Raw genomic sequence first — 23,320 nt, 5'->3', positions numbered from 1 at the left:
CTTCCATATAAACCGGGAGACGCGTCGCTGAAGTTGGGGTGGTTTTAGTGGGATTTCCACTGGGAGGGTCGAGACAGATCTAGAAATCTGGGCAGCAGGTTCATTTTACATGCTGTGATTCTTACCATTAGTGAGATCTCGTGGGCTGCCCGTCCTTTGAGGTCAGCCTCCAGGTCACTGAAGAGGTGAGGTTGGCCGCATATATGCCTTTTAGGATTTGCTGCTATGTGGACCCCAAGTATCTCGTCGTAGTCGTGCTCCACTCCAATGGCAAATAGGTCGGAGGGAATGTATTGTTTCTATTGTCAGTCCAACCGCCAAGGCTCCTGATTTAGTCACCAACCCTTCAATAGTGATATCGTTATGGATTTGTTGGGCAAACAGTCCGTAATTAGAGCGAAGATTAACTGGGGGAGTGGGTATCTCTGTCTCATACCACATGAGTGGAATGGGAGCAGAGAATTTCTGGCTTACCTTTAGGACCGTCTTTGGGGATCTGTAGTTGGCTAGTAGCATTTTATAGAAGAGGGGGCCAAATCTGAATGCTTCCAGGGCCAATCGCATAAATGACCAATCAACCCTGTCAAATGCTTTGGTTGCGTCTAGTAAAGCTAGTTCAGGGTGTTCAGTCCTTGCTACTTCTATTGGGTTAAGGGCTCCCTGAATGTTTGCCCCAGTTCTTCTTCTTAATATACAACCTGTTTGATCGGATTTTGTAAAGTACATTCGCTAGTCTGTTTGCTAGCTTTTTAGAGTAGATGTTCACATCTATATTAAACAACGAGGCTTACATAAGGCACATTCTCTTGCATCTCTTCCCGGCTTTATCAGCAGGATAGTGGTGGATTCTTGCATGGAGGGGGTTGTGATACCTGTCTGCCGAAAGGAATTTAGGAGTCCTGTTAGGGTGCCCGTGAGGGATGTCCTAAAGAGTTTATAGAATTTGGGACAGAAACCATCAGGTCCTGGGGCTCCAGCTTTCAGGGATTTAATTACTGACTCGACTTCCTCTGTGGTGATTGGTAGTTCTAGTGTTTCTCTATCAGCCTACGATAGACAAGAAAGAGGGCGGCTTCTGCAATGTATCATTCCTGTTGAACTAAGGTACGCGGGATAGCTGACATTGTGTTAATAAAGTGTGATGTTGCCAACCGTAGCTTGGCTTATTCCGGGTTCCTAGTAATTTCATCGAAAAAAAAGCATCAAAATGCCACACCATCTAAAAAAAAGCATTGTTTACCACAGCATCGACAGGCTATCTTTTACATGTAATAGTGCCTTTCCATCTAAGCCAGTCCATCGAAAATATAAATGGACTGGTTTCAATGGAAATGCACTTTTACATGTAAAAGATAGCATTTCAGTGCATTTTTTGTAACATTAAAACGTTACATGGAGCTGTCCAGTGCTGAAATTTCGGCACTGGCCAGCTCCTTGTAACGTGTTAATGTTTTTTTGTATATTGGGGTGGGAGTTCCCCCACACCCAGCCCCCAAACCTCCACGCACACACCCCCACCCCAACGTAACCCTTAATCTAACCTTAACCCAAACTCTAGCCCCAACCCTAACCCTAATCTTACCCTTAATGTAACCCTAGCCACAACCCTAACCGTAATTTAACCCTTCATCTTTAACCCTAGCCCCAACCCTAACCCCAATCTAACCCTTAATCTAACTCTAGCCTTAACCCTTAACCCATCATTTTTTTTAACCCTTAATAAATGTCAAAATTAATTTCGATAACACCATCGAATTATAGTTAATGAAAAGGTAATTTGATGGTAGTGCTTTTCGTTGAATATAATTCGATGGTGTGGTATTAGATGAAACTATTTTCAATGAAATGACTAGATACCCTTCTTCCGAGTATTGAGTCAAGCCCTGTGAGTCTTTCAAGCTTGTAATCAGATCCTGCGTTCGTGCTTTTGCTAGTTTGCTGACCAGAAATGTGTTGACTTTGTTACTGTTAGCGTAGTAGCTTAGTTTGGTTCGTATAAGGGTTTGAGCAGTTTCTTCTGCGTATTGGCCTTCTAATTTGATGCAGATCTCGAGCTGCTTTAGGAGACCAGCCTTTCTTATGGTTTTGTTCGGCTGCCACTGTCATTTTTTTCCATTAACTCTTCAGCCTTTGATCAGTGCTTTTTGTAAGCCGCTGCCTGAGCTATCAGTTCCCCTCTGATAACCGCTTTCATTGCCTCACATCTGGTGGCAATTGAAGTGGGCCCGACAGGGTTTTCTTGGAAGTAGTCATGGATGTCTTTGATTAGTGCCTCTCTAAGTGACATGTAATTCATCCGGGTCTCGGGGGAGGAAGGGGGGCGGAGGGATTGTCAGTGTTGTGAATTCAGGCTGGAAGGATCACTGGAGCATGGTCTGAGATTACCTTTGTTCCTGTCAGTACCTCGTTGGAGGCTAGTCAGCAATAGTTTGATGCGGGAGAAAGTTCGATGTACATGCAAAAAGAACGAGTAGTCTTTCGTGTCTGGGTGTACGACCCTCCATGAGTCCACCACTCCCAGAGATTTTAAAAAAGTGGAGCAGGCCTAGGGAAATGTTAGTCTCTCCGTCCCGGTTGGTGAGATTTATCAGCCTGGGGGTCTGGGACCCCATTGAAATAGATTGGACTCCAAGTCTGTTAAGAAGACCTCCTGTCTTTCATTGGGGGCATAGACTGAAACCAGGATGTACAATTGGCCGAACAGCTTATTTGATGCCAATATATCTCCCTTCGGGACCATAGAGCACCTACAGTTCTGTAAATGGGATGTGTCTCGCTAGCTGGATTGCTGTGCTGCCTTTTTTGGAGCCGCTGTTCGCCAGTATTATTTTGGGAAGGCTCTTCTGTGTAGGTGTGGAAAATCTGCCGTGATCAGGTGTGTTTCTTGAAGGAATATTACTGAGCTGCCCAAGTCATTTAGACATTGGAAGTGCTGATCTGCGTTTGTTCAGAGAGTTCAGTCCTTGTATGTTATGGGTCACAAAGCAAAGTTTTTGATGAGGAGGGGCGGTCTCCTGTGGATCTATCCAGTCTGCCGTAGGGAAAGGGTTCGGGCTCAGTTGATGTTCAGCTGCCATCAAGTGCCATAAACCTTTCCCCATTGTTGGCACAAATGAGTTTTCAACTCTTGTAAACCAAAGTTAAAATTAAACTGAGAAACAAGAACAAAACTGGGCCTATAGGCTATTTGGCCATTGAGAGTACACACACATTCTAGGATGGCGTATGGAGTCTGAGATCCCTCAATGCCTCATCGTGGGGAGCCAAGGTTGGCCTTTCTAGGATTTGTGTTAGTAGGGTATCTGTAGCTGTCTCTATGGGTTTCGTTTATGACTCTTGTGGAGAATATCCCGGTTTCCGTCGCTTCACTACCTACGCCCTGATGTTACGTTGTGGCTTTGGGGGGGCGGAGGGGACAGCAACAAAACTGTAAGTGTGGCATAGGTGGGGTGTAGAGCGATTAATCTATTCCAGAAAGCCCTCGCCACTCTACCTCACCTCTCCATAACGTAGACTGCCATAGAATTACACCATGCATTCATAGAGAGATTTGTGACCACAAGCCTAATTACATTCTTGGGCTGACTGTAAATGTTGCATTGCATTACGCGCTAACACACTAGCCAATGTTAACTAGTGCCACACCTATACAGAAGTGTTAAGATTAGCCTGCGTCATCTTTAGACAGGGTTAACAATGTTAGCATGCGCCACACTTAGATGAAATTCTTAACTTTAGCCTGCGTCGCATCTAGATAGAAATGTGAATGTTAGCTTGCGCCACTTAGATGGAATTCTTAAAGTTAGTTTGCGTCACATCTAGACGGGATTATGAATATTAGCATGTACCACACTTAGATGGAATTCTTAACGTTAGATTGTGTCACATCTAGATAGAAATGTGAATGTTAGCATGCCCCACACTTGGATGGAACTGTGAATGATGGGAAGTGTAACACTTGATTGGAATCGTGATCACTGTCTCACATCTAGACAGAATATTGAAAATTAGCAACGATGGAATAGTGAATGATAGCAAACATCAGACATAGACATAACTGCAAGGACAGCAATGCCAACTAACCAATCCACTAACAATTTCATCCCTCTGCATACACTTCTCAAACTCTAACCAAACACAACCACAAGCCTAAAACGCAGCAATCCGCACTAACTTCACTACACTGCAACAACAAAACAAACCCCACAGACTTGCACAACAGCACACGACGACTACCGACCGTAAAACACCCCAAGCCCAACCGACAGACCCACCGGGCTGAGGCTGCCATCAGCACATCGCTGCTTTCTTCCAGCTAATTCCCACTAACTCCCCTCCCTCCCCCCACCCCTTTCAGAGCCGCCAGAGCGCCAGGGAACCACTCCGGTGGTGATAGTGCGCGGTACAAATATCCTTTAACATTCTCCCTCTGCCCACATAGGCGATGCAGATGTAAGGTCTTTGTCCGTGGTCGAGGGTCCCACTGTCAGGATGCCGTCAGCTTCTTCCAAGGAATTCATTGTTTGTGTCTGACCCTCGTATGTAAATTGGAGGTTTGCCGGGAACAACCACGAATATTTCTTTTTACGGTTTTAGAGGAATGACGTCAGGGGTTTGAGAGCCCTCCACATTTGCACCGTTGCTGATGCCAGGTTTTGGTAGATTGGGTGCCTCTTGGAAGGTTAATTTGCCCTGCAGCCGGATCACAGCCATGATCTTGTGTTTGGTGGAGAAGAAGTGAACGCGGGTAGTCACATTTGATGGGTTTTCTGTGGAAGCTCCTCTGCGATTCCGCAGCCTGTGGGTACGGTCTAGAAGCAGCATTGCCTTATCACAGTCTGGGAGTAGCGTTTGGAATTGGCTGCTCAAGTAGTCCTACAGGGCCTCAATCTGAGACCAGGGACCCCTCTAATTCTCACATTATTTCTCTGGGCCCTGTTTTCAATGTCCTCCTGCTTGAGCATCATGCCTTCATTCTTCTCTTCCAGGACCTAGATCTTTCTCCGCAGGTCCATCAGTTGCGTTGCATGGTGCAAGGATTGATCGTCTGTTTCGCTGACCCTGTGCTCCAGCTCCTCCATCTGGTTTTCTAGGCGCTCCAGCCTAGACGAGATTTCCATCATGCAAATCCGGAATTCAGATTGGATGCCTGCCAGGAGAGATTTGATGTCTTGTTTCGTGGCCCATTGGCCTACCAGACTCTCAGGTCAGTGGATCAAGGAGCGCCCCGTCTCTGGTTTCCTGCCTTTATCGTGCGGTCGCAGCACGGTGGCTATAGATGCAGATTTTGGGAGTTTTTGCTGCTTGGCCATTGTGATTGAGGTTAGTGTTTTCTACTTGGGTCAGGAAGCTCAAGGCACTCTGGGCGTGTAAATGCAGGCCTTTGCCTAGCCTCCTCTCTCCGTTCCCTGGTAACTGGGCTTCATGTCCCAGTGTCCTTGCAGTGGGGAGAGGAGCTGAGGGGATGGATCGTAGCTTGCTCAGTTCAGGTTCTTGACTCCTAATTTGCTATTGCCAGAGTACGTTGCTACCCGTTCTTAGATCTTGTTGCATTCATACCAATGTGCCCACTGTTCCTACGCATCGGGGGTGGAGCAGTCTCTGTTCAGGCCGGGGATTTGTGCCTTGCGAACTAGTAATAGGACCGGGTGCAGCTTACTGCTGTCCCTCCATAGCTCCGGAGGACACAGCACTGATCGCAAGTCGGGTGTTGGGCTCCTCCTCACTCCGGTCGATCGTGTGCTTTCCCCTTCACGGAGCATTCCGTGCCTTTGCTCCCCCGGGCCCCGTCTTGACAACTCCTTGCTTCATTATTTGCCGACTGGCAGTGTTCATTGATTGCGGAAGCCGCACTTCCTAATGGAGGGCTAATGGAGTGTCCCTGACAGTATAAACAGACAGAGCATGTTCTAATTCCCCATCCTCCTTGGCAGGCGCCACCTTGTGCAGCGCTGTTACGAGTGGGCTCCGTTTTGTGTCTGCGATATCAGGGCTTGTGTGGAAGTTCCTTGCCACTGATCTCTCCAGGCTGGGAGTTACTCCTAAGGCTCCACTGCTCCATGGAGCGGATTCTGCTCCATTACTTGCCAATGTTCACATGATTCCCGGGCTCCACATGGAGGCTCTCTAGGAAGCAACTGCATTGCTGGCGCCTCAAGCCACGCCCCTGTGCTGCTGATCTTTTTCCCACAGGAGTCTGGTGTTGACTCCAATCACCAGTGTGGACTGGTGTCTCAGGCTATGAGTGGGTATGGGCAGATCATACCCCATGACTCGTCAGAGCCCAGTTGAGCTGGAGGGGGCTTCGGAGGGATTTTGATGAGCTTCATTTGGTGTAAGGGTGATGCAGCAGTCATCCTCTGCAGAAAAGCATAGAATTTCAACATCTTAAAAAAAAAAAATCTACAACTTGATGCAGCCAGATTTGCGTATTTTCAAAAAATGGCCATGTGACAAAAGGGAAAAAAAAAACACTATTTCATCCACTGTGCCTATTCCTGTGCTCACTGTGTGAAAGGCCCAAGGGCTATGGTGGTGTATCAGTTCATGGTTGAAGGATTTTGTTTGTCTGAACTCTTCAAAGCTGAAGCAAAGATACCTGGTACAGCACTAGAGTCAATGATGCACAAACTTTACACTAATCATAACCATGGAAGTTATTCTTGAAAACCTTCCATGCCCTTTTTTTATTCTCCTCTAATCTATAAACCTAGATTCATTCTAACCAATCGAGGACCTGAATGGGAAGGGTACTGATCTAAGGGCATACTGCTGTTGCACCTCCCACTCACTTTCTTAACATTTTTTATTTTTAATTCAATTTTAATTCAATTTTTTTTTACGCTTAGATTAAGGTACACATGACAGGATAACAGACTACACATACTCATGTATATAACATCTTTTGAAATAGGTCCCCTGTGGCTTGCTCATCAGATAAAAAAATGCTAAATGTATTCCATTTGTGCCTCAGTCTTGATGACACTGGTTGTGTAGCATTATACGATTCTTCAGTCATTGGCCCATGTTAAATGTCTTAACCACTCCCGCTCTGTCGGGGGATTCTGTAGAATACATTTTTTGGCGATTACACAGCTCAAATTTAAGAAGGATCTCATGTGTTTATCTTGGGCCCCATCCCATATTCCAAAGAGGCCGCTCCGGGGTGATCTGGGATCACGTCTACTCACTTGTGGTAGAAGTGCAGGAGCCTCGGGCAGCTCCACAGCATATGCATATAACCACCTCTGTCATGTCTGCATCTCGGACAGCAACCGTGTTGATCTGGGAAACTACATTTCCACTTACTTGGGGTGTAATGTAACCCGTTAAAAATCTTAAACTCAATCATCTTATTGTGCATATTCATTGACGCATATTTCAGCAGTAACACTTTCTTAATATTTGCTGTATAGCAAAGAAGGCAGCACACATACTGATTAAGGCTTTGGAAGACATGGGAATCACGACCGACAGATACAATGGGTGCAAAGAAGTGGGGAGTGGGCATCGAGAATGAGAAACTGGTGCACACATAGACTGGCAACGAGTGAATTATTGCAAAAGACAGAAATGGGAATATAGATTGAGCTGTGTAGCGAATGAGAGAAGGATGAGAAAAGGGGACACACTGGTATCAATTGGTCACAGGAAGTGAGTTTATGAGCAATGAGAATAGCAAAGGAACACTTTAAGAGTGGAGACGTAGATGGTGGGCATATGGTAGCTTCTTTTGGTATTATGAAAAATGAGTACTGTATGTAAGTCACAGCATTCTAAAACGGCACACTGGAGCAGCGTAGAGAGTGCTCTATATGCTCTCGGTCCTTATGTTTCTGAGCTGTTTTATATTTGCTAATTAGGGGGTTATGGAATTCAGGACTGCACTAAGTAGTGGGGCATTATAAGGTTATAATGAGTGCTAAATAGCTGTGATATATGTAGCACAGTGACTGGACAAGTATGTAAGATGTACATACCGGAACGCTGTGCAATCTAAGTATATGTATTAAGTGAAGAGATTCCTAATTTGGAAAGGCTTTAGATCCTGAGTCCACATACGTGAGAGGAGTATCCTGATGAAAGAAGACCAGAGAGCCCTAATTTGTAGGACAGAGATTTGATCCATTAGCATTCATGGAGCCTGATCAAAGGGACAGATCAGGGCCCTAATCTGAGAGTGGCAGGCCACACAAATGCATGCTGCATTGATAGCATTCACCCACCTTCTAAACATGTGCCTGGTTAGAAGAAAAAGGGATGGTCATATAGATTTACATAGAGGGAGAGAGATGGGCAGAGAAATAGGGTGATGTGCACAAAGGAAAAGGAGATTGGCAGAGGCCGGGTCGGACAGAAAAGTAGATGGACACAGACTAATTGATGGAATTCTGCAACAGGCGTGTGCAAGGTGAAGGGCTAGAAGCAGTGCAGGAGAGAGGAATATGGGGATTGAGGGAGCAGCAAAATGTCACTGTGATATAACAAACTTGGAGAAAGATATTGGTGGAATAGAGTGGAAAGATTCAAATGAAAACTGAAAGGAGATGAGTGGATGTGACTGAAAGAAAAAGGAGTTGAGCTGTAGTGGGAGATGGAAAACAATTGAGCAGACTGGTAGGCATTATTTGGCACATTTACTAATGGGCATGCTTTCTGATGCAAAGTGAAGGTGGAACAATCTTTCTGGGTACTTTAGGTGATTGGCTTGAATAATAACCACTGTCATTGCTGGGCACCCATTTAGTGGCACAATAATAGATGAGCAGGTATCCCTTGGCACAGTAATCTATGGACATTTAGATGCATTCTTTTCTACATTGCACATTATTGCTTAACTCTACTGAAATGGATTGTTGTCCTGGCATTGACCTCTGGGCACATTAACATAAAAATTAATGGCACAGGAATTCTTATTACAGTACTGTGTAGCACATTGTGTGAGTGGAATACAAATTCTGATTAATACCTTTTTTCTGACCAATTAATTGTACTGGATATTCCGCGCCTGCCTCACGAGCGCGATACAGCCCGTGCAGTCTATGTCCAGTCTTACATCCTTAGAAATATACTGCGCCTTGGCACTTCTGTTTCTACAAATCAAGCATTTATTTATTTATTTTTTTTATTTGTAAAGTGATATACAACCCGGAGGCATTGATTGGGGGTCAGGGCTAGGTAGGTAAACTCCTGTCTTCTCTGGAGACACCCTCTATAAAAACAGTCTCAAAAGGATGGCCAATGAAAAGTTCCAGCACCTAACCTTTAGCCTCTCGGCTACTCTAGGCTATTAAATTAACTTTTTGAAAAGTATGACCCAAAGTAATGTGTGAACCTAGTCTTAACAAGCCCATCAATCTACATGTATCTATATATGAAAGTGAAAATGTGTGAGTTTGTGGCTTCGCTTATGTTCCCTATACAATTCCCCACCGTTTCACCAATCTGCACCGAATTTCGCACAGTCACCTGTTAGGAACCTCAGAAAATGTACTGGCTACATGACATTTGCACCCCAGTGTTTCACAACAGGTCTTTGATTCACACCTTACCTGTCTCAGGATTTTCACTAGGTCTCTCCTGAACCTCCACCTTCACAAGCTTCATGACACATCTTTCCTGGACCTCAGCCTTTTCAGGTTTTTCAACAAGCCCCTTCTGAACCTTAACATTCACAGTATTTACAACAGGTCTCTCCTGGATGTGGGCATTTTCAGGATTCCCACATAGACCTTGGCTTTTGAAGAGATGTGTATTTCTCCATACCTCTCCACCGTCCTTGTCGGGCAGCATATACTATAGGGTTGCTGGTTTATAGCACCAGGCCTTCCAATTCCTTCAGGTTGGGGGAAAGTGCTTCTCAGGACCCCTGACAACTCCTACCTCCCAGACTCCCAAGATCTGTATTACTGCCAACATGGCCTCTATGAGCTCTTTCAAGCATGCTGTACTCGCGCCCTTCCCCCCACCACTCCCCCCCAATAAGTATCGCTCCTCTCCTGTCCTGCGTTTGGCTTCCAGGGGCCTCCTTTTGTGTCGGTGTGCATAAGCAGATATGCCGGTCTCCTCCAGGATTTGCCCTTTCTACTTACCAACTTTCTTCTCAGCCTTTTTATAGTAAACAGGCTGGGGGGAGGGGGCAGGGTGGAGTGTTTATATGTCTATGTCCAGCTGTAATAGGATATTCCCTATTCTTATTTGAAAATTAATATCTGGTTGGTTATTCTGCTGGACATTCTAATCCTGCTCATTATTTAGTCAGTGGCGCTGGGGTTGGTTATCATTAAAAGATCTTGATTAGCTGCTGTGAGAAACCTGAAGGTTTCTCACCCGATAGTCCCCAGGGATCTGTCATCCAGGTGGCCAGGACACGGCTATCGCTACAGTATCCAGTTCCTGGGGGTGGACCTGTGCGGGAGGATCACCTGGATGAGGGGTCCTTGAGGAGTGGAAGTGGGACACCGATGGCGAGACGCAGTAACCCCCCTTCCCTATAGCACTTTTTCCCAATTGTACCCCGTAGGATATAATCAGAAGTTCTACCCCCCCTTCCAACACAAACACTTTCCTATACCGTGACCGTCAGCAGACTAACACAAGAGCCATTTACCTGACATGTCCCAAAGGGTCAGGCAGAGTGAGGCAATTGACAATAACTACTCACACCTGACAGCCCTTTCCCTTTTCCACAGAGATAAAAGGCGGAGCACGAAAGCACACTTCCAGCAAGGCCGGATGCACGAGGAAACAGCTATTCTGGACCGGCAGTTCAAACAGAGGAGAAAGGCGGAGAGACGGCTAGGAAATTGCCCTTGCCCTTTTCAACTCAGACCCGCAAAGCCTTCGAAAGGGAAATCATAAGACCAGGATGTTCAGCTGGCATGTGGTGTGACAGGTGTCAACGGCACACAGGGCCCTCCGACGCTGATAGACAAAGTGGGGAAAAGCACTTGCCGCTGTGGTGCCATCCTTGACTCCCAAGACCAGAAACTCCAACAGTTCAGCACAGCCGGTGAGCCAAAGAAGACCGATAATAAAACTGAACTGTGCAGGGCCCAAGGTTGCAGGCAGAAACCTTGTTGAACAAAGAACGTGTGTAATTGAACTTTAAAGAAACCCTAGTAAAAGGTTCAGAAGCAGAGTGGTCGGGCGTCGCAGGGGGCGCTCATTCAAAGGACTCTGACTGAAGCCCTTTTGGGTTGTGGTGTTTTGTTGAAACTACAAAAACCAAGAGGCCTTAGGAGAGGCTAGTGTGAAGTGTCAAAGTGGTCCAACGAGGGTCAAGCAAAACCCCTCGTACACTCGAAAGTCTGGCAAATGTGAACCCAACAGAGGGATGCCTGTGAATTGAGGAGAAACCATGATATACCTGTGAACATTGTGACAAGTGTGAACCCTGGGACATCCACAATGGATAGTTGGTGAAAAGGACATTGAGATTGTTGAATAATACGTTTCTTGAGTGAAAGGCTGTAGTGAACCCGATTGAGGGAGGGCAACGTTGCAAGAAGGATCAGAGTCCGGCTGAGGGTGATCCAAATGGGAAAAGAGCAATCGCCCAACGTGAAAAGATTACCAAACAAAATTTTATTTGTCTATTGTTTATGGTACAGCAGGCCTTCTAAGGCAAGAGATTTTTCAGAGACTTGGCCCCGGAAGGTCTTGGCATCGTTGAAAGGAACTGTAACCTTGTGCTGGCGAGGCCCAGGAGTGTGCTGGGCTCAAAGGTCCTGCCTTGTCCTCTGTATAAACCTGGGGAAGGGAACCATCCTGATCTATCATTTGGTGAATTCTTCTTTCTTTTCTCAAACATTATCCCACACTATTTTGTAATTTAGTTGGAAGGATTGGCAATATATCTCTTTAGTATAGGTCCTTTTTATTTGACAAGACATTAGTAGGACTGCCTTATTATTATTTGAGGGTCGTAGCTTGCTCCCATCTTAGATATAGGTTTAGATTAGGCATTTTTCTCACCCATTATACAGTTTAATAAACACCCTTGAACTGGGATCGCTTGTCTGTCTTTACTGTTGCCACCAGGAGTTCCTTACACTGCATTGAGGTTCTGCAAGGTTTTAGAAGTATGGTTGGCACATCGCACTTGTGTCATTCTAAACTCCCTGCTTTGCCGGGGACTGTGGTATAGTGTGCTGTACACGTCCCTTCTTTATTGCTCTGTTAGGGAAGCAGGAATTCACCCATTCAGGTCCGCAACAATGCAAGTTCATGGATTTGACTGTGTCTTGTAATGTTTAACAATTGCTTTGGTTCTTCAGTCGTCGGTGTCCTTTTTAAGGACTCCTGGGAACTGTACTACTTATGCTGATTGTTAATGGCTCTGTTCCTCGTTAATGGAGACCTTCAATTAGGATTCTTGCAGATGTATTGCATAGTGCTGAGCCCTCAATGTATCTCTTGAGATTTTACTGGGTTTCTGGGGAAAGCAAGTTGGTGGGTTACCTCTAAATGCCCTCTGGGAGTCGGATCTGATAGCTGGTGAACTAGCCCAAATCCTGGTTGCTCGCTTCCCCCATAATATAATCAGGAGTTCTGCCAACTCTCAACCAAAGATATATATCGGAAAGAACCCTGTAATCAGCTGGAAAAAACAGATAGGGGCCGCTCCTTTGCTTCCTTGACATCCATGTTATGGAACCCAAAATGTAACTATCTTTTGAAAGAGTAACAATATGATCAGTTTCAAGAAAATAGGTAGGGTTGTCTGGAGTTTAGAGGAAAGGTGGGCCCCTGTGCTATAAATTGGTTTAATTGATTAGTCCGATATGTCCTGCAGCATATAACATGTTTTGCCTGGGAACCAAAACTCCAAAGTTCCCGATGGTATTAAGCATGGGTGAGTATGCAAACCTTGTTTAGTAATGGCGCTGGTGAGTGGTTGGAAACATTTATTTCCCTAATTGTAGGTTGAAAAAAGTTTGGTTCGTGTTCACATGTAAGGTTTATTATTGGTTATAGTAGAGATCCAGTTGGCCTAGCATGATATGCTAGGTGCATGTGATTAAAAAAGCCAACACGTGATTCAACCAAAGTCTTTGTCAAGGTTGTGCATACGTGGTGAGGTGAGTGTGTGTTGGTGACAAGGTAAGTGCATGTCGATGCAACAGGTATGGATCACACATACGAAACATTCAGTAGCAGTATGGTTCCTCTAAAGTGTTTCTACTGAACTTTATGCATCTGAGTACTTGCCACTTTTGAGTGGTTATTCAAGCCAAATGTGTTCTATCTTTCCCTAAGGGTGAATGTACATAACTGTTTTATAGTAAGTGTATGTCAATATTTGCTTAGAGGTTTCATAGCTTAGTGTGTATTTTAAAGGCCTAATAAATGATTGCATATTTTTGTACTTCCAGTCTAACTGAAATTATTGGTGGTGTACTGTGTGGACTCATTGTACGGTATGTACCCCAGAACGCCTGGGTTGATTTTGGAAATCCATCACAAGAAATCCTCCCAAGGGGAGCTCAATTGATCTGGCGACTGGTAGAAATGTGACAAAGAACTGAAGAACATCAAAGCTTAATTCCAGAGCAAAAGGGTCCTAAACACTGGAGTCTCAAACATCTTTTCACAGTAATGATCGTCAGAACTGGAAACCTTCTACATCACAAAAAAAGCAAAATGGCAAGACCTCCTGTACAAAAGCTAAACTGAGGTCCAAGGGCAGTTCCCCAAATGCAGCACTGAAACAGCAACCACCCAGGTGTTCGACAATGCACTACACATTATCGAGAACAGGGACTTGTGCTTGCAGGTCCTCCTGAAGCGTGGGACACGGACAACCATCACACAGTAGTCACCCTTCTTTCACACAGGATGGACTTCTCTGTCACCATCTTGAAATTATTGCCATCCTACCTATCTGGCAGACATTAGGCTGTCCAGATGTGCTCCCTCAGGTTCAAACACCACCATGTCACTTTAGGAGTCTCTCAGGGTTCTATTCTCTCCCCGGTCAGCTTGAACATCTATGTGGAACCGCTGTCACAGTACACAACTATGCAGATGGTAGTGGCACACAAGATATCACTCTCCTTTTGCTCATTGCTTTGCTACCATTAATATGTGAGTAACAAGTGCCTACTTGGAGTTTAAAACCACCAAGACCGCTTCAAGCAGGAACCCACTCAAAGGTGGCTGTACGAAAATTAGCTCAGATGGATTCAAGCCCCACCTAACCCGCGTCTCTAAATTCATAAACCTCATTATGGATAGCAATCTATTCTTCCAAAAACACATTGAGCCTTCTTCTCAAACAACTTGGTACCAGCTCTTTTTACTCTGCAAGATCAAGCCCTTCTTCACACACCAGGGCTCCCGAATGGTGGTAAAGACCCTAGTCATCTCGCATATCAACGTGGGTAATGCTCTTCTGGAAGGGGTTATTCAGCTGCACACTTGGGCCCGCACGCTGTGGCTCGCCTCACCATTGGCTCTAGGGAATTGGGCCACATCGCCCCAACCTTGCGAGAATTACACTGTCCCCATCCTGGTTAGGATCTGGTTAAAAACATAGTGCTTCATGAACCACCACTGTAAGTATTCCATCCTACCTGATGAAACTCAAAACATAGGGCATCACGTGGTCCTCTCGCAGTAAAACCATCTTCAGGTTGCAAACTTGACTGGCTTGCAAGAAGAACACTAGGAGACAGTCCTTCTGATGTGATTCTTCCATTCCCTCAAACTATAGCCAGACTGCTTCATGTCTGATGACTCCTTCAGTTTCCAACAACAACTTGGTGTAACCTAGATTCTGGCCATCTTGTTCATGCCCCCATCTTTATATTGTACTATTGGTTATACATGTTTACTTGATGACTTATTCCTGCTACAGACCTTTTGCTCTGACCTGTACAGCCTTCTCTATTGCTCCTGAGCTTGGTCTGTGCTATAAAAATGTACAATAATAATGCCTTGTTTGTGAATTGATTAGACGTTTCTCCATGCCTTTCTACTGGACCTTTGCCTAACAAGGTCATACAGAAATTGACTGTCAGCAATGATCTTAATAACACCAGTATTATCCATGACAACATTTCTGGATCTGCTTTAACTGTTAAAGAAATCAACAACAAAAAAATCAGAGGTTGCCTTACTGACAGATCTCCTGTCAAGGTTGAACCACTCTACTATCCACCACATCTGATAATCACTGAATTTGATTGCATTGCTGCCCACCTTGACTGCATGGCTCCTGGGCACATGCAGTACTGCCATGTGTCCCTCACTCAAGATTGCATGAAAGTTCTTTGAGAAGCAAGAAGGCTTTCGGATTGGCAATCACTTGAAAGGGTGGGATGACCTTTTCCCTGTAGTGCCTTGATAAATCCCATAATGTATAAAGGAGACTTTAATTTGACTTAATCTGGCTCATGGGTTTTCCTCCTTAAAGAGACATGTTGCAACTATTGCTTCTTACAGGGAATGGCCCTCTCTTGGATGTTTCTCTCTGTACTTGTGGTTAAGACTTTCTTTTTTTCCGAAGGTCTTTTTTTTCTAAGGCTTAAAGTGTATCCTCCAGTTATTCACATCTCTAACATTGTCCTACGAATACTGATTGCTCCTATGTTTTAACCAATGCACAAATCAGAGTTGCAAAATCATGGGAACTGACCTGCATGATGGATAGAACATCATCCACCAGGTAAGTGAGATACAGGACATCTGTTTTAATGAGCCTTGAGTGGTTTTCCACATAAGGTGATCGTCAGATTGCACCTGTCTTTCCTTCTAATAGTAGTTTCTGATATCCCCATTGGTCAAAATTTCTTAACCTCCTTCTCTCTAACAGAGAGGTTCCTCCATACACTGGATGTGAAGAGGGTGCTGTGGGTTTATCTGGAAAGAACTAGAAAGTCCAAATTATTGTTTGTCAATTATGGATTAATCTGAGCCGGGCTCAGATTCCAAGTAGCCCCTCACCAGGTGGGTAGTTTGCTGCATTATCTTTGCATAAGGCTAACACGCCATTTCAAAGCAAGCTTGGGTACATTAAAATGGGGAAAAGGCAGCTACAGCAGTAGCTTTAAGTCGCATTCCAATAACTGCCATTTCTAAAGCTACTACTTGGAAGTCAGTCATTACCCAAGCAGATCCATGCTTTCTTGGTTCATATTCTAGGGTATATTCCCAAACGGTATAAGCATCCATTACAAAAGTATGCAAGTATTCCTCCTTCTCACGCAGTACAGTTTTTGGTTTTGGCTATTAAATGGTGCTGAAAGTGTTGTTTATCAGCCAAAACTGTTGTCATATAAAGTGAGGATAGGAAGAGATGTGATTTGGGAAGACACACACATCATGTGTTCCTTTGGTTATTTACCCACTCATTAACCACCCTAGCAATGCTAATCCCACTGGCCATTCCCACCCACTACCTGCCCCTCTTTACCCATAGCACATCCTCCTCTGAACTCTAACGTTGTGCTTTCTAAGCAGCTTTCTGAAAGGTAATGGCTAAATTCCAGCTGTCGGTCATCTTCTAAACTATACACTGACCTGCCCTCCCACCTATCGATCCATCTTGCTTCCTTTGATCATCTTCTGCTCACCTACTTTCAACCTCTTGTATCCCTTGGGCTCCCTCTCGTTTCCGCTGTCTCCCTCTCCTTGCTCCCTTACTATGGAATGATCTTCCTCTTCCTCTCCGCACTACTGACTCTCACTTTTTTAATCCAACCTCCTAGCTTCTCTTTCTGAAGAACCACTTTAATAGTATTCTACGCAACCATATCTCTCTGTTCTCCATGTTCTCCTCTCCCCCTTCCTCTCTACAACAACTCCATGGCACTAATCTCTCACCCCATTATCCTAAACTTAGCACTTCCTCCACTACCTTTATCATTCTCTACTGTCCTTGTCCCTGGCTCATGTTTCTACTTCCCTTGCATCTTCTGGTTTTATATCCACATTCTCTCACCCATTTGTAAGGACGCTGCCCTCCACTCTGCAAATCAATGAGGGAATTGCTTACTTTAAGTGATGTTTTGAATTTTTGTTTTGCTAGACGAAAGTTAGTAGTGTTGGTTTCCTGATAAACTCAAGAACATCAATTTTTAAAACAAATTGTTGTAAGCATTTTTGTGCCAAAAATCTATGGCTTTCCCTGTAATTTCCATGAATTAATATAGACCCGTCAGACCGACTCCTGATGTAATAAAATTGTCCTAACCTAGTGTACTTTCAGCTACCTGATTTTAAAAGTAGTGTTCTGCACTGAATTCATTTTAATAGAAGCATTGCCAAAGCCATGTTTGTTGCCTCTTGCTTATGCATTATATAGGCATTTTACAATCACTACTATAATATGCCCAGGTACTAGTATTATTTGCCATCTGTTGCTATCTCAAAGCCAGGTGGTGCCACTATGGCAGTGTCTCGAAAATGTGGATCCACATATATTTAAAAGCCATAGCGGTTTGCTTTGCCAATTCTTGATTCTTATCTTGTGGTGCTATCTATCCTGCCACTGCCTCTCAATGAGGGATCCGGAAGTAGCAATATGGTATAAAAATACTCAATTGTTCCTTAATGCTTTATCAACATGACCTGGAACTGCCTTAAAGTGGCAATTTTCTACTTAAATATTTTCAGGCCATCCTATTAATCTTACTGTTTTCCCTTTTTTCTTTGTGCAAGTGTAGGAATGTTGGTTGTTCTTTCCGTTTGAAAATAAATTGTTATGCTGTTATGCTTCTAAAAATGTGCAATTTGCAAGAAGAGAAGTCTTCTTTCTATTATTGTTTTCAGAGATCCATCATTAACTTAGAAAATATCTATGTACATGAATTGTTTTAAAGATTCCCACTTCAGAGAACTAGGATTACATCTAAGTAACGTTTTCTTTTTATATTCCACACCTTGATATTTGTCGGATTGTGTGTGTAATAAGAATAAATGTTCTCCCTGCGTGAGATTATGCACACACATTGCACATTTGGGATTTTTTAGCAAATTTTTCTTTCACATAATTCAGTTTACAACAGAACACATTCTTTGTGAATTGCCTCATCATGTCACCTTTTCGAACAATGTATTACTATTCTTTCACAAAATGAATCTCCCGATGTTCCTTTCCTCAAAATGTTATAAGTGGAATAGATTTTCTAGATGTTCGTTTGATAGTGAGAATGTCGCTAATTACAACACCAATTTATTTGCTTGGTTGTAAATTGGGCTAATCAATATTCTGTATAATTTGCATCAAACTCCTCCCACCGTTTTCTCTGCAACTATAAAACATTATTTTTGGCATTGAAGCCCACAAATCATTCATTGTGCCAATTCAAACTTTATACCTTGTCTAATGCCCAGCAAATGCACTCTAGATTTGTGTGTGCTTTAATTGTTCAAACTTTAGAGCTCAATAATTCTTTATATTTCGATAAATTAACCTCATTAAACCGTGGCTGTTTTTTTTCTTTTTCCTAGAAGCACTGAAACAAACACATTTATTGAAAAGCATGGGCCATAGCAGGCAGTCCTCTGATGGCAGTGTGGACCGGTTTATAAACAAGGAGGAAGGTCTGGATCCTGGAGAACTAGAAAACAAGGTCAGCCTGAATAAATACAATCTTTAAAAACAGTATTTAAACCTGATGATGTATTTGAAATTGAATTTCATTATCCATACAAATATGAATTCTCACATGGAATTCCCCTTATTTTTGTTCTTAGCCTTCCAGAATTAAAGGTGATATTGGCCACTTTACAGATGGGAATGCTGCTCCTCTGATTCACTGTGTGCGTCTCTTATCAGCTTCATTTCTACTTACTGGACAGAAAGGTGGTACGTTAAAATATTATGTTGAAATCAAACCAGGCCTAATGTGGCTTTTCAACATTCATTGCAGTGCACCATGTAATATTCCTTTTACAAAAGGGATGAGTCAGAGTAACAACAAAAATGGACAGATCCTCTTTTGTTACTCCTTTGAGATGATTCTTTTCTTCCTTGGGAATGAGAGACTTGGTTGAAAAAAGGTAGGTTCAAGTTTAAAGAGATGGGCAATGAGGGTAAAAAGAATAGGGTTTTCAAATCAATGAAATGGGTGAAAGATGTGCGGGAGATAGAGAATGTTTTGTAACCTCCTGTTAAATTAGAAAAAAACACATTTTTCTATGCAACTCCTAACAAGAATTCTCCATAAAGTGATGTAAATTACCTTTGATCACATATCTTAAAACCATTGAAATTACAACAAAAAGGTTTCTCCGTACAAGTCCTTTTTTAATAGGTCTCACAGAATAAAAGGGAGTCTGCCAGCCAGTGTGCCTTTTATGCTGCTGACCAGTTATTCAAGGTTTGCGCTTTCTTTTTTCAGTTTTGCGCTCGTTTTAAAACAATGCCTAAAAACCTCAGGGCGTTTTTTGGGTCTCAACTACAACATTTCTGCATGCATTTTCAATTGGAATTATTTCCTTTCCTCCTTCTTGACTGTGCCTTGGTTATTGGAGTTTTAACACTTACTATTGTGTGTCAAAGCATACAGGGATTTTGATTTGAACTATTTGGCCTACAGTTCCTGGGACAGGATTGATTTTGGCCTAGCTGTGCATTTTGACAAGGGTTCTTGATTCCAGGCTTTGTGAATAGCACAGGATTTTCCAATAGTAATCTCCCAAAGATTTCGAGGATTCACTCCTCCATAGACTGGTAAGAAAACCTTATTTTCATGTGTACTCCAGCATGGTTACTTGTTCCTGTAGACTCAACAGATCGAGAGGTGTTGTGAATCCTCAACTTTATTGAAAGCTTCGCCGTACCCGCCTTGTTATAGTACTGGGAAATCTAGAGGAACTGCTTTATTAGGTCTTTACAGACCCTCAAGCTGAGGTGTCAGACGGACCTCCAATCTGGTTATGGTTGTTAGGAAAGATTTCTCTTTTTGCAACTTTCTCTCCATAGATCCTATGGACCCCCATTCCTTTTGCTCTGTTTTTAAACCTGATCTTTCTTCTTGAGGAGAAGTAAAGCCTTCAACTTCACGTCCCTTGCCATTTGCGCATTGTTATGGGGGAAACTGATCAGTCCTTCAGACTATCAGTACTGGGAAACTGTTTTTCATTTGGAATTCTTGTACTTTTCAACATTGCGCACATCTTAAAATCCAGTGGAATGAGGATTCATTTCTATCACCCTAGCTTTTTATACTTCACCTTTTGGTTACTTTTAATGCCTGTAGCAGCAGATACATTTTTACATTTTTTGCATTATGTTTAGTGTGCACATTGGCATGTACCACATATGGCTACTACACGTGGCTAATGCCATAAAATGGCTGTGGCACAACATTTTCACTTCCTTCTTGGCCCATATTATTAGGCCTTCTTGCTGTTTTTCCAGATGAGGAAATCTCTTATAAGGTCATGCACCTGCCTGCCTAAAGGCTTGTGTGCGTTTGTTTGGTGTGCCTTTGTTTGGTGTGCCTTTGTTTGGTGTGCGTTTGGTGTGCGTTTGTTTATGTGTGTGTCGGTCGCGCACAAATGTCAAACCTATAATTGTCCCTGCTTTGAAAAACAACTGGTGGTTTGAATGGTGCAGATCCTTACCATTGATGGGCTTGGACTTTCCAGCTCAGATTTTGTTTATGGAGAGGACTTCTGCAGCCATTTCTTATGATCATCATTGGAGCCAGGAATCCCTCGAAGAAAAGCAGCCTGCTGATTACTCCTGAAGTATCCCTGCATCCCTTCCTTTGTCCAGCCAGGTGCGACTACCTGATCTCCGAAAACCCTGAGCGGTCCTTCAGCCCTTGGACTAGTGGGACCAAGTAGTCTTGATGCCTTCTCAAGGATCCTGCACTTCTGAAACTTTGGAAGTGTCCATGGGCTGCCCTGTCTACTGACCAGCTCTCTCGTGGGCTACCTTGCCAGAAGCCTCACCATTCCGCGTCCAACCCCGGAACGGAGGTGGTTGCCAACTCGTGCTACAGGTAGCTTTTGTTCTCAAATTTAAGCATCCCAGCTTCAAGTGATCCTGTCCTAGAGCAGCTTCTCTGACCACGACTGGTAGGACGCCTGTTGTCGCCTGTGTGTGGAGAGAGTCCCTGGAACTCGCCTTTCTCCAACCTCTGAAGAGCCCTGTATAAGTGTTTCATGCATTTCTTCATCGCCAGAGGCTGAAATTTGCATTTGCACTCGACAATAGGAATTCTTGAATCCTCAACTCCTGGCCATCACTCACTGGAACCAATGGTGAAGATCAAGCCCCCAGTCACCCCCAGACGATCTACGAAGTAATCTGGGAACATCAAAGTCAGGGGGGTAAGTAAATGCACTGTCCTCCATAGGATAACATTGGGAACAAGTCCCTTTGTCTCCTGCATTCCATTACACTCACCTTTTGGTCGTTGAACCTAGGTTGAGTAATCTGAAATATAACACATTTACGTACTTGAGTAAAATTGTTGAACTTCTTTGAACGAACATCAACGCAAATGAATTGCAAACTTACCTGCAGAGTCTCCATGCGGGGAGAAACATTGTGGCTCCTAGGACTTTTTGGCACAAGGCCCAATTCTTCTTAGGGTTTGGCCTGCTTGAGTTATAGGGAATTCACTTGTGACCTGAATCCATCATATAGCCGGTCAAGTGGCACAGCGAGTAGAGCGCTCGCTTTGACACCCGTGCAGAGCTTGCTAGCGCAGGTTCGAATCCTGGCAAGGCCAAACTCAGCCTTTCATCCTTCTGAGGTCGATAAATGAGCACCATACACCGTGGGTAATAATAAGCAGCGCTCAGATACCTGATGGTTCGTAGCGCTATATAAAATGCCAAATTATTATTATTATATAGGGTAGTCTCTCTTCTTACCTGCTTTGCTGAATAAGTTATTTTAATGCATATTTGAACTGTGGTGATTGTTTATATTGGTTTCATAGAGTATTGTGTGACCATACTACCTGTTAGATTCTTTTTTCAGTCTGTCCAAAGGCATATAATAAACTGTATGTTTTATACTTAATGTCCAAATTGAATTGTGTGCTATATGGTGTGGACGTATTGAAGGGCCCTTGACCCTACTCATTCTCTCCTGAGAATAAGCCTCCACAGCTCTCCATGTTTACCTTGATTGGGTTTTAGCTAACCTCTCATTTCCCTTGTTCACTAGAACTAGTGTAACCTCCTAAAGTCTGTCCATCAGGCCAGGTTCTAGAAATCCATCATGACCTAAGATTACTAACCCCTCACAGTTACGTCAGTAAAGGTCCACAGAAAGAGCTCCACTGCCAGCACAACCTGTGCCCAGCTCTCTCCTGCAGACACAGTACTGCAAACCCAGTCCACAAATGCATTGCCCCGCGCCCCCTTTAGCCACAATGGCTAAGCACTGGAAATAACTCTCATTGAACTTCACATCAACTGTAGATGAGGATGAAGGAACACACCAAGATCCCTTCCGACCCTTGCACAAAAGAGAACAAGTGCTTGTGACAATGTAGATACTTGTTTGCCTGGAAATTACAGACATAATGGTAGAAATGCCTAGGTTACAAATCCAGGAAGTCCTGCATGTATGGACTTTCCTCTAATGCTTGCCTTTGCTCTTGGTTGCCTAGGGAACAGGAATCGTTGAAACAGAGCCAGAGAACAACAGTTATAGTTGGGCTTACTAGAGGTTTTTACTGAAGGAGTTTTGACAAGTTTCAGCTGCCAACCTATCAACACTGAACCGCCTGAGACAGAGACTTTGTATCACAAGAAAAGCAGGGTGATTGTTTCGTCATAACAAGCTAATGATCTGTTGTGCCGTTCCGCTCGTTGAGAAAGAGCAAGATACATACGAGACAGCCGTTGCCGCCACAAGAAATCAGTCTGCTGTCAATCCCAGTCCTGAAGCGAAGAGAACTGTTCTTAAGCAACGCGTTTGTATACGCGAGTGAAACGAAAGGAATCGCTAACATCAAAAGGGCCGACCAAGGCTTTTGTTACAAGGTACGTCGTCCCGTTTTCTCTGAGCGAGACGTATAGAACTTTCCTGAGTGAAGGTTGGTCGTGGCTCAGCGATCGTTGTCGCTACATAGACTTTAGTGAAACTGATGCCGTTGCGTCTAAAGATAACGAAGTTCCTAAGAGAAAGCGATCATTGTCGCTACATAGACTTTAGTGAAACTGACGCCGTCGCGTCTATAAATAACGAAGTTTATTATATGAAAACGACCGTTGTCTTTGTTTGAAGCGTACTGTGGAAGTGCTGTTGCGCCAGAGAAATATATGTAATCCAAGGTACTGCAGGACCAACAGTTACTGGAGGAAAAGGAAATGCTTAGAGTGGTGACTAGCACAGAGTCAA

At 43.8% G+C, this 23,320-nt stretch overlaps 1 protein-coding gene across 4 annotated transcripts in view; it reads left to right on the top strand.

Moving 5' to 3' along the window:
• HTT (huntingtin) overlaps nucleotides 1-23,320 on the top strand; it is a 2,905,635-nt gene that overhangs the window by 462,741 nt on the left and 2,419,574 nt on the right. For 2 of the 4 annotated variants that reach the window (XM_069632055.1, XM_069632053.1), the window contains 2 exons: nucleotides 18,460-18,578; nucleotides 18,703-18,814. In XM_069632055.1, coding sequence (XP_069488156.1) covers nucleotides 18,460-18,578; nucleotides 18,703-18,814 — 231 coding nt within the window. Of the gene's footprint in view, nucleotides 1-18,456; nucleotides 18,579-18,702; nucleotides 18,815-23,320 lie in introns of all 4 variants that reach the window. The other 2 variants (XM_069632052.1, XM_069632054.1) reach the window with 1 other exon arrangement.

The sequence above is a fragment of the Ambystoma mexicanum genome, chromosome 6q, assembly GCF_040938575.1.
Source record: "Ambystoma mexicanum isolate Mex_15411 chromosome 6q, UKY_AmexF1_1, whole genome shotgun sequence".
Lineage (NCBI taxonomy): Eukaryota > Metazoa > Chordata > Amphibia > Caudata > Ambystomatidae > Ambystoma > Ambystoma mexicanum.
This window is presented reverse-complemented; position numbering and strand designations above follow the sequence as displayed.